The 13,143-nt window shown below is 40.0% G+C and overlaps 1 protein-coding gene across 2 annotated transcripts; it reads right to left on the bottom strand.

Moving 5' to 3' along the window:
• Window positions 1-144: 144 nt before the first annotated feature.
• Window positions 145-4,767, bottom strand: olah (oleoyl-ACP hydrolase). Of its 2 annotated transcripts, none has more exons than XM_065471762.1 (7): window positions 4,681-4,767; window positions 4,468-4,598; window positions 2,600-2,738; window positions 2,395-2,494; window positions 1,641-1,810; window positions 1,462-1,544; window positions 145-733 (listed from the first exon to the last, which is right to left on the bottom strand). In XM_065471762.1, the coding sequence occupies exons 1-7, from the start codon at window positions 4,701-4,703 to the stop codon at window positions 591-593; spliced, it is 789 nt and encodes a 262-aa protein (XP_065327834.1). In that variant the 5' UTR covers window positions 4,704-4,767; the 3' UTR covers window positions 145-590. The 2 variants fall into 2 exon arrangements, with proteins under 2 accessions (XP_065327834.1, XP_065327835.1); XM_065471763.1 differs by having other exon boundaries at window positions 147-733; window positions 4,688-4,767.
• Between the last annotated feature and the right edge of the window lie 8,376 nt (window positions 4,768-13,143).

The raw sequence follows: 13,143 nt of genomic DNA, 5'->3' as shown, positions 1-13,143 counted from the left end.
ATGCAACAAACTGAAGCAAAAACAAAAAAACCCCAAATACATATTTTTGTTTAGGTCTCAATAATAAAAAATAGGATTTAAAATAATAATGATTGAAAATTGATTCTGAAACAATAACCTGAACACATGCTTGTGTTTTTCCTCAGAATTGCAACTGAGGTTAAATAATAAACTTGAATAGTAGTTGTAGAAATGTCACATATACGATGAGGCAATATATTTATTTGTGAATCTAGTGCATCTCGAATATATTGTACTAGACTGTAATCATTTAAATATGGATTTAAAAAGAGAAATTGTATTTGTTTTGTTTCTGTGGAGTCAGTCAAAAAAAAAAAAATCCAAATTAAAGCAGAAAAAGATGCATCCAGAGATATTTAATCAAGTCTTTCTAAATACAAACTCTAGATAATTAAAATAAGTCATTAACAGGAATAGGACATTTATTTTAGGTCTCAAAACTTTTAGCTTAGTTACTGAATTCACTGTACTACTCGTGGGACTGGGGCGGTCAAAACATAACAAGCTACACTGTTAACACAATTAAATATCACCATAAATTAGTAGAAAAATTACAAAAGTCGTTTTGTTTATAAATAGTCCATTTCTGAGGTTTCCAAATGTTTTGTGATGTAGTCCAAAATTATTTTTTCGTTTTCAGAGTCCTTCAGGTAGAAATGAGATCCGTGGAAGATCTTTATGGTGAAATCTTCTGATGTGATGTCTTTCCAAGCTGTTAATAAAACACACACACACACACATTAATTTCACTTGATCACCTGTAAATCAAAGTCTTTCACGTACTCAGTCACACATTCTTGCTGCCTATGGTTCAGATCCTGTGCTCTCTCTAATAAGAAACAGTTAGCATTAGTTAACACTGGCCAGCAAAAGCTTTACTCAGCCCGAAGGCCGCAGACATCCCTGGACCAGGTGAAGCCATAAACCAGGTAGATCATCATTAATTCCTCCTGACATTTTTTAAAGGCGGTTTTCACCACATAAGAAACATCCTGACAAACGCCATCCACTCACTGTGAAACGGGGCCTTCGGTGTGTACATTTTAATTTGATTATTAACTTGTGTCTAATTATGTAATTATTAATGTATTTATTTAAATTTCTTTACTACTCTGCTTGAGCGCTTTGTGCTACAAAGCTCATTCACCCATTCATACATACAAGAAGTTGTTTCTATGGCTGAGTGCTTTCGATCTAACTTTCACACTCCGATGAACAAACTGCAAGATACTGAAGTCAGAGTTCAGTAGAAGGAGACGGATTGTTAGGGTTACTTATACACTGCTCTGCTCAGGGCAAAACCAAGAAGGGAGAAGCACAAAGTAGCAATTTGCATTTAAGTCAATGTAATAACCATAAGAGTAATGTACAGTTATAATAACACTGGCTCTGTCCACTATGGCGCCCCTCTGGACACCCTTGGCCTGTTAGAGGACTGACCTTGTAAATCATGAGGAATGTCATCCTTCCCGTCAAAACACGTGACCGGGGAGGAGAAAAGCGGGCTGCTCGGCTTGTTACATCTGCAGAGAGGTCAGCAACTCCCATCACTGACAACATCTACGCTTGGTTTTAGAAATGTTAAGAGCAGATTAAGTAACAGACAGCTGTCAGCCCACCTGTAGTTCTCCACTACGTGCAGGTCAGCCTTCAGGGCGGGAAGGAAGAGCTTGAGGACTTCAGGGTTCGCCAGCAGCTCAGGAGGAGTTCCTCCAATCGAAATTAACCACTTAAGAAAATCTTCATCAGACAAGTCGCTTCTCTTTGGGGTTTTAATGCGAGTCTCTGACTTAAAGACAAAAAACAACACAGTACAGTGCTGTTGTCATGTCATATCAACAACACCCAACTCTTTTCTTACGTTAAAGAGGCCAAATTACAAACGTTTAGCTTTTCCAAATGTTATCGCTGATGTTTATTGAATATGAACATCAGGATTCATAGATCAGGGCTTTCATGGCAGTTATATGTTTACAGAGTAAGTCCATTATTCTGTTTAATTATAATTTAAATCGATTTTAAAATACGTGATTAGCTTATAGTGAATATAGTTTCAATGAAAGAATTTTAATCTCTTTGGTGATGTGAGTTTTTGGTAAACACTATGTGGCAGAAGCATAGAAATGTAGAATAAAGCATGAAGTGGTGACATAACTGCACAGAGAGGATTTTCACGTTTGTCACTGCATCACTTATTACTAGATTTGAAGTCCACAGCCCCATGAAGCAGGTTTGTCTTTTTTTGCTTCCTGAACTAATAAATATCACAAGCAATGGAAAAAAAAACTTAAAAAGCGTACTTCCAAACAAAAAAAAGACTTTAAATAGACCTTTGAATAAGTAGTTTTCCAGGTCATCCAGTAGTTTACTTACATAAGGTGCAGAAGCACCAGACAGAAAGATGTGAACTGGCTCCAAGTTGTGAATTTTCTTCAGAGCGTCTGCAACAGCGAAGCTTGTGAAGGCACCGAAACTAAAACAGATTAAACTTTTTTTATGTTGCAGGGATTAAAACCATGCAGTGTTCTGTTTATGACGAGCCTTGTTTTTATTCAGGGATCATTTATTCTCGCCATACCTGTGGCCAAACAGAGCGAATGGCTTCTCCTTTAGCAGCGGCAACAGCACACTAATCACTTCATCCACGATCTGCTGCATGTTTTCAAAGAATGGCTCTTTAGCTCGACTCTCTCTGCCGGGAAGTTTGACAGCCAACACTACAAAAAAAAAAAAAGAAAAACACTGTAAAGACATGAGTTGATGTTTCTTCTGAGTATTTGTCTTCCTTTGATTCAGAGTAAATGAGTGAGTAACCATAAATAATTCAAAGCATAAAAGTCCTCTGAGGCATGTGTAGAAACCTAATTCCGATGATTGATTGTTTTTAAATGCCAGGACTGTTTTTAAGTGACGGACTAGAGCGCGGGCAATTCTGTTCGTAACTGGCATGAGGTTGCAGACACAAGGCGCGGAAATCAGTTTTCTCTGAAGGGTGGCTGGCTTGTCCCTTACAGACAGGGTCAGGAGTTCAGTCATTCGGGACTCAGAGGAGAACTACCACTCCCCAACTACACTACCACTGGAGCTTATCCCAGCTGTCAAAGGCCATGAGGCGTGGTACACGCCAGAGTTGGTCGCCACTCTTTCACAGGATGAACACACACACACACACACACACACACACACACACACACACACACACACACACACACACACACACACACACACACACACGTGCGGGTTTGCTATCCTCGTGGGGACATCCCATTGACATAATGCTTTCCCTAGCCGCTTACCCTAACCATCAAAAATGAATGCCTAACCCTGACCCTTACCCTAAACCTAACCATAACCTAATTGTAACCCTGACACTAAAACCACATTTTGAGTGTGAAAATTGCTTTCTACCCCGTGGGGACCTGGACTTGGGTCCCCGCGGTGCAGAAAGTCCCCACCAGTATAGTAAATGTCAGGTTGTGGTCCCCACCAGGATAGTAGAAACCCGTACACACACACACACACACACACACACACACACACACACACACCTATGTGCAATTTAGAATCACCAATTAACCTAACCCCAATAACTGCAAGTGATTTAACTGTGGGAAGATGCTTGGGTATCTGGATAGAAGCTGCAATGTGCAAGAGCGCATGCTAACAGAAAGGTCCCGGCCAGAGTGGTGAATTCGACCCAGGATCTTCTTGGTGTGAGGCAACAGTGCTAATGCCACCACCGGTTTCAAAAATGTATTCAGTTCAGTTTAATTGAGCTCTCAGGGAGGGGCAGCCATCCACCGTGACTGGTTAGGGGAAAGACACGAGAGCAGAGGGAGCGAGAATAAAAGCAAACTACAGGACAGACAGAGTTTAGTAAAAACTAATGATCAAATGCAAATAGGTGTGTAAACATACAAAGACTGAGAAGACACACTAATCATGGGAAGCCCGCCAGCAGACTAAATGTATTGCAGCATGACTGGGGGACAGTTCAGGGTCACCTGATCCAGCTCTGACTTATAAACTTTATTTAAAAAAGAAAGTTTTAAGACTAATCTTAAACAGCAAAGTCCTCTGCTGAGATATTAAGGTACTATGAAGTCTTTAAGATACGATGGGGCCTGATTACTGATTATTTTGTATGTGAGGAAAAGGATTTTAAATTCAAACTATAAAGTTAAAAGGTAATCTTGATATATATTCATGGCAAAACTTTTTTCTAAGGTGTTTTTTCCCCTCAACTCTTTTGCAGATAACATTTAGTCAAGAGCCAAGGAATTTATTCTATGCTCCAAAAATCTTTTGTCCAGCCTTTCTTTAGTCATAAACACAGACGAGAAGACTAGTTACACCAGACCACCACATTTCTTTTCCAGTTGCTTCCTGGAGCTTTCGTTACAACGTGCAAGCACGTACACGTGAAATGCTTTCTGGGCACCTCACCTTCAACAGAGCTGCTGAGGACATTTCCCCAGCGAGCGTAGTGTATGGACCCTCCACCTGCCCAGGGGAAGCAGATCAGTCTGGCAACAGCATCTGGTCTTTTCTTGAAACAGTTTACCACCTTGTCCATGCTGATTAAGGAGAACAAGAACATTACGACCTGAGATTTGTTTGCACTTGTGTTAAAACAAGAGGTTATTTAAAAAAATCTACCCATTACTTGCTGTCTGCTCCATTAACTTCTTCTAGGAAAATCCTGGGAAGCGTTCAGTGTAACATTTCCTTATTGGCTTCTTCTTCATGGTGAATGCATTGGCGCTTAGCACACGTCGAACTGGTGCAATACCGCCACCAACCGGTGCTCAGTGGGAAAAATCAAACATGCGATCTCGTGGAGAATAACAGTTGATTAATTTCTGCAGTGAATCTTTGCAGATAAGATAGCCGGAAATGCACAGACAGGAATCGACAGCGTCGACACAGAAAATTTAAATCGCCTGTAACAATTCCAGGGAGGTGCAGGTGAAGGCACAGGTTACAGGAAACAGCTGAATGTACCTGATGAATACCAACTAGCAACTTTCTGAGTTCTTTTGAAGTGTATCAGTAACAGCCAGGTTCACTTTCATTTTTCCTTAGGTTTTGGGCCAGCTGCTTTCTCTGATCCTCATATTTCAGTATAAATAAATCATGTTCTGCGGTAACCTCTTTTCCACAATAGCTTTATTTGTATGGAATGCCAGGACTGCCAAAATGAATTAATTAAATACACCATTAAATAATTAATTAAATGTGTCATTAATTAAATAAAATGGGAATTAATTAAATACATATTTATGGCATATTTAATTAATTATTTATTGCCATATTTAATTAATCATTGATACATTTAATTAATTATTTAATGGTGTATTTAATTAATTCATTTTGGCAGTCCTGAACCCTAGGGCCCGGACTGCCAAAATGAAATAAATAAACGAGGAAGTAAAACTGAAGTCGAATCTTAATGTCTTAATGTGCTTCTTCTTTAGCCGCTCCTCTGTTGTCTTGGTGGTATGTTTCGGCCTCGTCCATTGGCCCCACAGTCTGGTGATGTCATCCTTTATACTTAGCAGAAAAACAGCCCCAAATCATAATATTTCCCCTATACTTAACTGTGGGGATGATATTCTACAGCTCGTAGTCTGCATTTCTCTTCATCCCAACACTGCAGGTCAAGCTGATGCCAAAGAGTTTGATTTTGGTTTCATCTTACCACAGCACTTTCTTCCAAGCCTTCTCTGAATCATCTCTGAAGTTCACTGGCAAATTTAAGATGGGCCTGTACTCGTGTCCTCTTGAGCAGGAGGCTGCTGCAAGATTTCAATCAATGATGTAGTGTGTTACCAGTAGTGTTCTAGGTGACTGTGGTCCCAACTGCAACCAACAGTTGCCACCATCTCACCAAGCTTCTTGTTGATGGCCTTGTAGCCCATTCCAGCCTTCTACAGTTCTTTGGTCTTGCCCATACTGTTGGAGAGGCTGGAATCGAAGACAGGTGTGTTTCAGGAACATAACAAGTTGAGTGCAGGAGTATCTGTAGCTGATTGTACTCTGCGTGCCACATGGGTACACAGCCAATCTGTGGAAGCTGGAATTCTGGCTGGATTTTATGGGATCAAATTTTATTTCACTCAATGAGGTGCAAATAAATAGAACTTTTATGTAATGTGTTTGTTTTCTGGATTGTTGGTTGACATTCTATCTCCTTCCTATAAAATGAGTCTCATTTTTACGAAACTACCATAAAAATTAGATTGTTCATTTCTTTAAAAGTGAGCAAACTTACAAATTCACCAGGGATCAAATAATCATTTCATCATCATAAATTCTGTTTCTATCATCCCAGAGCTCTTTATTTCTCTTTTTCTGGGAAGGTTCAAGTATGTCTTCTGTTGAAGAAATCTGTCTGTGACCTTGTAAATGTGCCCAGCAGTTATGTTATTTTTCCAATTTCTGCTTATAATGCTGCTGTCACTGTTGTTTTAATTGAACATGTACAAGTCTTAGAGCCTAGTGTTTGCTAGAATTTAACTAATGCATAACCATTTACTGCAGACTCAAATCCAGTACTTATCCAATTAATTGCTCTGGCCTCCAAACGCCTTCCAAGCTTATGTCTTTTATGTAGTGAGATGTGCTGATTCATGTGCTATGTGCTAGGTGGGTTTTTTTTTTCTGTTCTCAAACTGATCTCCCCGTTGGAGCTCAGTCTGGGGGGAGTTATTTTTTCTCCTCGTCTTTCCTCATGTTGTGCATTTTCCATTGTTATATCTCTCTGACCTGTCTTCCCCATGTCATGTTGTAATGTATGTATGGTCGGAAGGGTAAGATGGCAAGGGTATCATGACCTTATTCCTACATAACATCCATTTTAGGCTGGATATTTAGTCCTTTTACCCCCTCAGATGTGATCACAGGCAAGCCGGGGGGACTTCAATCTCTCTCTCTCTATCCCAACTCTCTTGACACACTCTTCAATCATGTTAAAATGTTTAAAACCCCCCACCCTCACGTTTACTACAGAGCCCTCTCCCTACTCTCCTACCTCCCTTGCTTCCCCCCCTCCCTGACACTATGAGTCCCAGGTCAGGAGACCTTCAACCTCAGCCTGCGACTGGGGAGAGTGCCCGCCCTCTGGAAGACATCCTGCATCGTCCCGGTCCCTAAAAGGAATCGGCCCAATGAGCTGAATGACTTCCGACAGGTGGCACTGACGTCACATCTTATGAAGACTCTAGAGCGGCTTTTCCTCAACCTCCTCTGCCCACAGGTACAACATGCCCAGGACCCACGGCAGTTCCAAGCAAGCACCGAGTGCGCTACCACGTAATGGGAAATTCACAGAGAAACTCGCGGATTCTTCAACTGACCGCTGCGGCTCACCTGCACCAGGGCAAACCTACGCCTACCCCACTCCTGCTTTACAGGTGAAAATAGAGCAACAGGACCACTGAGTCTTTGATTTTATTTATTTTCTGCTGTGTTTTACGTGCATCTATTTGAAAGAGTGAGTGTAAACACAAAAAACTATTTTATTTTATGTTCTGGAATGTGCAGAAAATAGGTTTAAATGTTAAACAAATTTCTTCCAGTCAGAGAATGTTGCATATAATTAAATTTTTGCTTGATGCAGAAAGTTAAAAGATTGAAACTAATAAAACAAGTTTTAAAAAGAGACTTTTTCATTTGATTACATTTTGTATGATGGATTATGCAGAAAAAGTAGAATTGGGCTGAAAGATCTATCGCTTTATCACCTATTCAGGTTGTAAATCATGTTTTTAAAAAGTAACTAAGTAACTAATTACTTTTGAAAATAAGTAATCAGTAAAATAACGGGATTACTTTTTTGGGGAAGTAATCAGTAATTAGTTACTGAATACTTTTTTCAAGTAACTTGACCAACACTGTACAGGAGTCTGATGTTGAACTTTGTCACATGGAGTCACACTAACCACCTGCAACTCAACACCTCAAAGACCAAGGAACTGGTTGTGGACTTCGGGAGGTCCAGACCAGGTCCACTGCCAGTTCAGATAGAGGGAGAGGAGGTGGAGGTGGTCAACACATACAAGTACCTCGGGCTGTGGGTGGACAACAAACTGGACTGGTCATGCAACATGCAGCACCTGTATAAAAAAGGCCAAAGCCGACTGTACTTCCTCAGGAGGCTGAGGTCTTTTAACATCTGCAGGAAGCTCCTGAGGATGTTTTACCAGTCAGTGGTTGCAAGAGTACTTTTCTATGCTGTGGTGTGCTGGGGGAGCAGCACAGCAAAGAAGGACTCATCCAGGCTGGAAAAACTAATCAAGAAGGCTGGCTCTGTGGTCGGCATGATGCTGGACACTCTGGTGACAGTGGCAGAGAAAAGGACATTAAAGAAACTGCTGGACATTATGGACAATACTGGGCATCCTCTGCACACGGTCGTAAACAATCAGAGGAGCCTATTCAGTGACAGGTTGCTTCTCCCAAAGTCAAAAACCAACAGAGTTAAAAACTCCTTTGTCCCACATGCCATCAGACTGTTTAACTCCTCACTGGAGGGGAGAGGGAGGGAAACAGGGGGACAAAGGAGGGCGGGAACAACTGAGCTGTAGTGCTTTTTTACACTGTGCAATATTTGCAATATTTTTTTCTTATATTCGACTGTGCAATAATCACTGTGCAATATACTGACTCAAATGTGCAATCCTATTTATCCATATTATATATTCTGTATTTATATATGTGTATATATGGTATATTTATGCTTATATCCTTACTCTCATTCCCCTTATTGTATCTGTAACATGCAACTTCTGTCAGTGCTGTGCTACTGGAAACTGAATTTCCTGGAGGAACCCACCCGAGGGATTAATAAAGTTTCATCTAATCTAATCTAATCTAATCTAATCTAATCTAATCTAATTTCATCTCATCTCATCTCATCTAATCTAAACATAAATTATGACCTGTATCTTCATTATTCTTAATGTAACAAAGTACTAGCCTGTTCCTTATGTTTCCTTCTGAAAAGACTGTTGGTGTGCAGGATAAAATGCTGTGACCCATATTAAACCAAATCACAAGTCACTGTACAATCTAAGCGTGCTACTGTTCAGAGCAGAACTGCCAAAGAGGTGAAAATAACTTACTGTTTGACCTTTGGAGTGAATATAAAATTGCAACATTTTGTTATGTAAAATTATGGTACAGGGAGTGATTGTGCTAGAGTCTATCCCAGCTGTTATAGGGCAAGAGGCAGGGTACACCCTGGAAAGATTGTTAGCCTGTCACAGGGCTCAAAGTATCACAACTATCTTATATATGTGGTAGTTACGACAACTCAGCAAATAATCTACAACTAATCTAATCAATCTGTCTAGGTATCTAAATTAGAGCACTACTATTACTAACAGCAAACTTGCAGCTTGAATCAAATGAATGGCTTGTTACCAGGCCTTTGCCAAACTTAATGGCATACTGAACAGGTAATTCAACCATTTGATTGAACTGTATTGGAGTAGGGATGCATCTAAAAGCTGCAGGACAGTATTGGATACTATCTAATACAGGGTCTATCTCTTAGGTTATTTTATCTACAGTGTGCAAACTGCAGTGATGCCAAATAGGAAAAAACGTAATTGTAATTGTGACAAAGTTAGCACTTGTAATGTTCTCCACTTGTCCCAAATGTGTTGACCTTTTTTTGCACATTATGCACATTATTCTGTCTCTGTATTTATTTGCTATGATTTGGTATTTGTCAAACTAACATTGCTGCACTAACTATCCTGGGTTTGTTTGTGTAAGCATTCTGTTGCTGGCAAAAAAAAACATTCTGCAAATTAAGGCAAATACTCAGTTACATGTTTCTTTATATTTTATTATGTTACAGATTAAGTCATTTGTTCATACTTACTTTGTTCTTACTTTTCAGCCTTCATGTAGGTCAGGTGTGGGGAAAGGCCAGCCTAGCATTTCCTCATTTTAAAGTGCTGTTGACGCCAGAGGTTTTAGGTCCGTCAGCTCAAGTGAGGGGTGCTGGCCGGACTAATTGAAGGGAAATTGATGGCCCTATATATAGCCAGTCTAATCCAGATTCAGATGAGAGAGGAGAGGTGAGCTGTGTTACCACATCCATGTACATTGAGTTTTGTTTATTAAGTTACTTTGGGGGGGAAGTTTTGTAAGTTTCACGTAGGATGGGGTTCACTGTAAATAAATTGCTCACCTCTGGAAACCTGAAATGTCTGCTGAGTCTGCTTCCCTACCACCTTCCTTGATGTTTGAGTCTGACTACATTACAGTAATGCGTATTTATTATATACAATAAAGAGAAACTCTTGTTTTTTGTATTTGTTTCTGGAAAGACTCATCCTTGATCAGCTCTGACCTATGATCGGGCTACATCTGGCCCCTCTTCAGTACACTTACCAGACCTGCCTCTGAGGATGCCATCATCTATCTGCTCAGTCATGTCTAGACACACCTAAATCAGCTGGCGAGCACTCTGAGGGTCATGTGTTTTTTACTTCTCCAGTGCATTTGATGACAACAGGCCGACCCTCCTGGGTGATAAGCTAACAGTGATGCAGGTGGATGCCTCTCTCATATTATCCTGGATTGTTGATTACCTGATAGGAAGACCACAAAATGTGGATCTTCAGCATTGTGTCTGACACCAGGACATCACAAGGGACCGTTCAATCCTCTTTCTTGTTCACCCTCTATACCACAGAGTTCAGCCACTGCACAGAGACCTGCCCTCTTCAGAAGTTTTCTGATGACTCTGGTGCTTAGAAGCATCACTGAGGGTGATGAGATGGCGTACTCTTCGTCAAATGGTGGGAGCAGAATCATCTGCAGCTTAATGTAACAAAGATAAAGGAATTGATTTTGGACTTTAGAAGATTCAGAAAACCAATGAGCCGTTTCAGTCCAGGGGGTTTATGTGGACATAGTGGGAGACTATAAATACCTCGAAGCACACATGGGCAATAAACTAGACTGGGTTAAAAATTCCACTGTACTCTACAGGAAGGGCCGGAGCCGTCTCTATTTTCTGAGGCGGCTAAGGTCTTTTTAAATCTGTGGGACAATGCACAGGATTTTATTTTATCAAAGCACACTGCAACAGTTGCATACCCTTACTATTTGCACATCCTCGACAGAGAAAATAACAAATCACAGTATGGGAAGAGGGGCACCTCATTGCCAACCTGTGTCAATATGTAATTTGTGCAATATACTGGGAATTAATAAAGTATTCTGATATTCTGATTTGTTTAATAATTCTTTGATTGTTTTCCTAGAAAAGTTGTGTTTTGTTTTACATTTATTTGACCCACTTTTGCTTTGTGGCAATTTGCTGCCTTGTGACCCCATGATAAAACATTATGTACAGGTTAAATGTAGGAGTTAAACATTGACTCAGAGTTATTCTTTTTTCAATTTTTGTTTTGTTTATTTATATCAGTCATTTACTCGGAAACTTAGCATGCCAGTAGGATCAATCCGCTGCTGCACCTCACTACTGCTCTAGCAAGACTTACACTTGCCCTTTTATTTTATGCACATTTCTAAAAATATCTCTTTAACCAACCACAACAAGGACCACAAAAAACAAAAAACAAGAGTCCAGCTTCACCAAACTGACTCTTCACTCTAAACAGCCATTATTTTTGCAAGTTTTGCTGACTGTTAACAACACACCCAGTTCCACATCACACTCACTTGATTGAACCCTCACCCCACAGTCTTGTGCTGCAATTTTGTACCCTGGCTGCATACCAAACAACAATAAAAGAACAACCAAGAGTCCATCTTCACCCTATTTGAGTGAATCGACTCTATCCCAGAAAAAACAAGCAAGGGTCCCTCTTCACTGTGACCATTCTATGGCTGCGCACCTGACGGATGTCTTTCTGACACCACTCCCATCTATTGTATTCATCATTATTGTTTACCCACTCAACCCGAGTCTTGTCACACAAGCACACCTAAAGAAATAACTCCTAAACAGTACTGCAGTTGCCCAACTATTAGGGTTGGCAATTTTGACGTGCAGCAACATCAACCCTCTCAGAGCGACTTTCAATGTCATATTTCCTATTGACGTGTATAATTAACTGAAGCGGCATGTCTTAAAGCCAGTCATGCCAGAGCCAATATGCCACCACAGGCAAAGCCAACATAAAATCTGCTTACCTGTTTGTTATTAGATTGCACGTCAGTGGTTCATGGTGCCAATTTTTAATCATGTGTGTTTATTATATGCAATAAAGAGAGTGAAACGACATATCCTGGTCAAAAATGTATCAAAGATTCCTCACAATATTCCATACAGTGTTATTGGAGCCCAAGGTAATGTCATCCAGAGTAAGCATCTGGTTAGATACCTTATTTCTAAGATTTTTGGGCCAAGTATAATAAAGTCAGTTTTATCTGAATTTAGAAGAAGAAAATTAGTGGTCATCCAGGTCTTTATATCTTTAAGAAAATCCTACAGTTTAACTAATTTGTGTGTGCTATCTCGCTTCATGGATAGATAAAGCTGCGTGTCATTTGCGTATCAGTGAAAATGTATGCTATGCCTTCTAATAATACTGCCTAAAGGAAGCATTTATAATGTAAACAGAATTGGTCCTAGCACTGAACCCTGTGGAACTCCATAATGACCCTAGTGTGTGAAGAAGACACTTACATGAACAAATTGGAGTCTGTCAGATAAACTATTCCTCTGCAGATGATCTGTTAGCCATTGTACAACTACTCTTTAAAGAATGTCTGAGATGAAAGGAAGGTTGGAGATTGGCCTATAATTAGCTAAGACAGCTGGTCAAGAGATGTTTTTTTAAGTAACAGTTTCATTACTGCCACCTTGAAGGGCTGTGGTACCTAGCTGATTAACTGATCATATTTAACATTAAAGTATTAATATCTTTGAGCACTCTTGTAGAAATGGGGTGTAAAAGACATGTTGATGGTTTGGAGGAAGTAAATACTGAAGTTAGCTCAGGAAGACCAATTGGAGAAAAATATTCTAAATAAATATCAGTGGTACTGAAAGTAGCTGCACACAATGTTATGTCTGTGAGATGATTATGAGTAATTTTTTCTCTAATGGTTAAAATTTCATTTGTGGATAAA

The sequence above is a fragment of the Pelmatolapia mariae genome, linkage group LG22, assembly GCF_036321145.2.
Source record: "Pelmatolapia mariae isolate MD_Pm_ZW linkage group LG22, Pm_UMD_F_2, whole genome shotgun sequence".
Classification (NCBI taxonomy): Eukaryota; Metazoa; Chordata; class Actinopteri; order Cichliformes; family Cichlidae; genus Pelmatolapia; species Pelmatolapia mariae.
The sequence above is the reverse complement of the archived record's forward strand: the minus strand, read 5'-3'. Positions and strand labels throughout refer to the sequence as shown.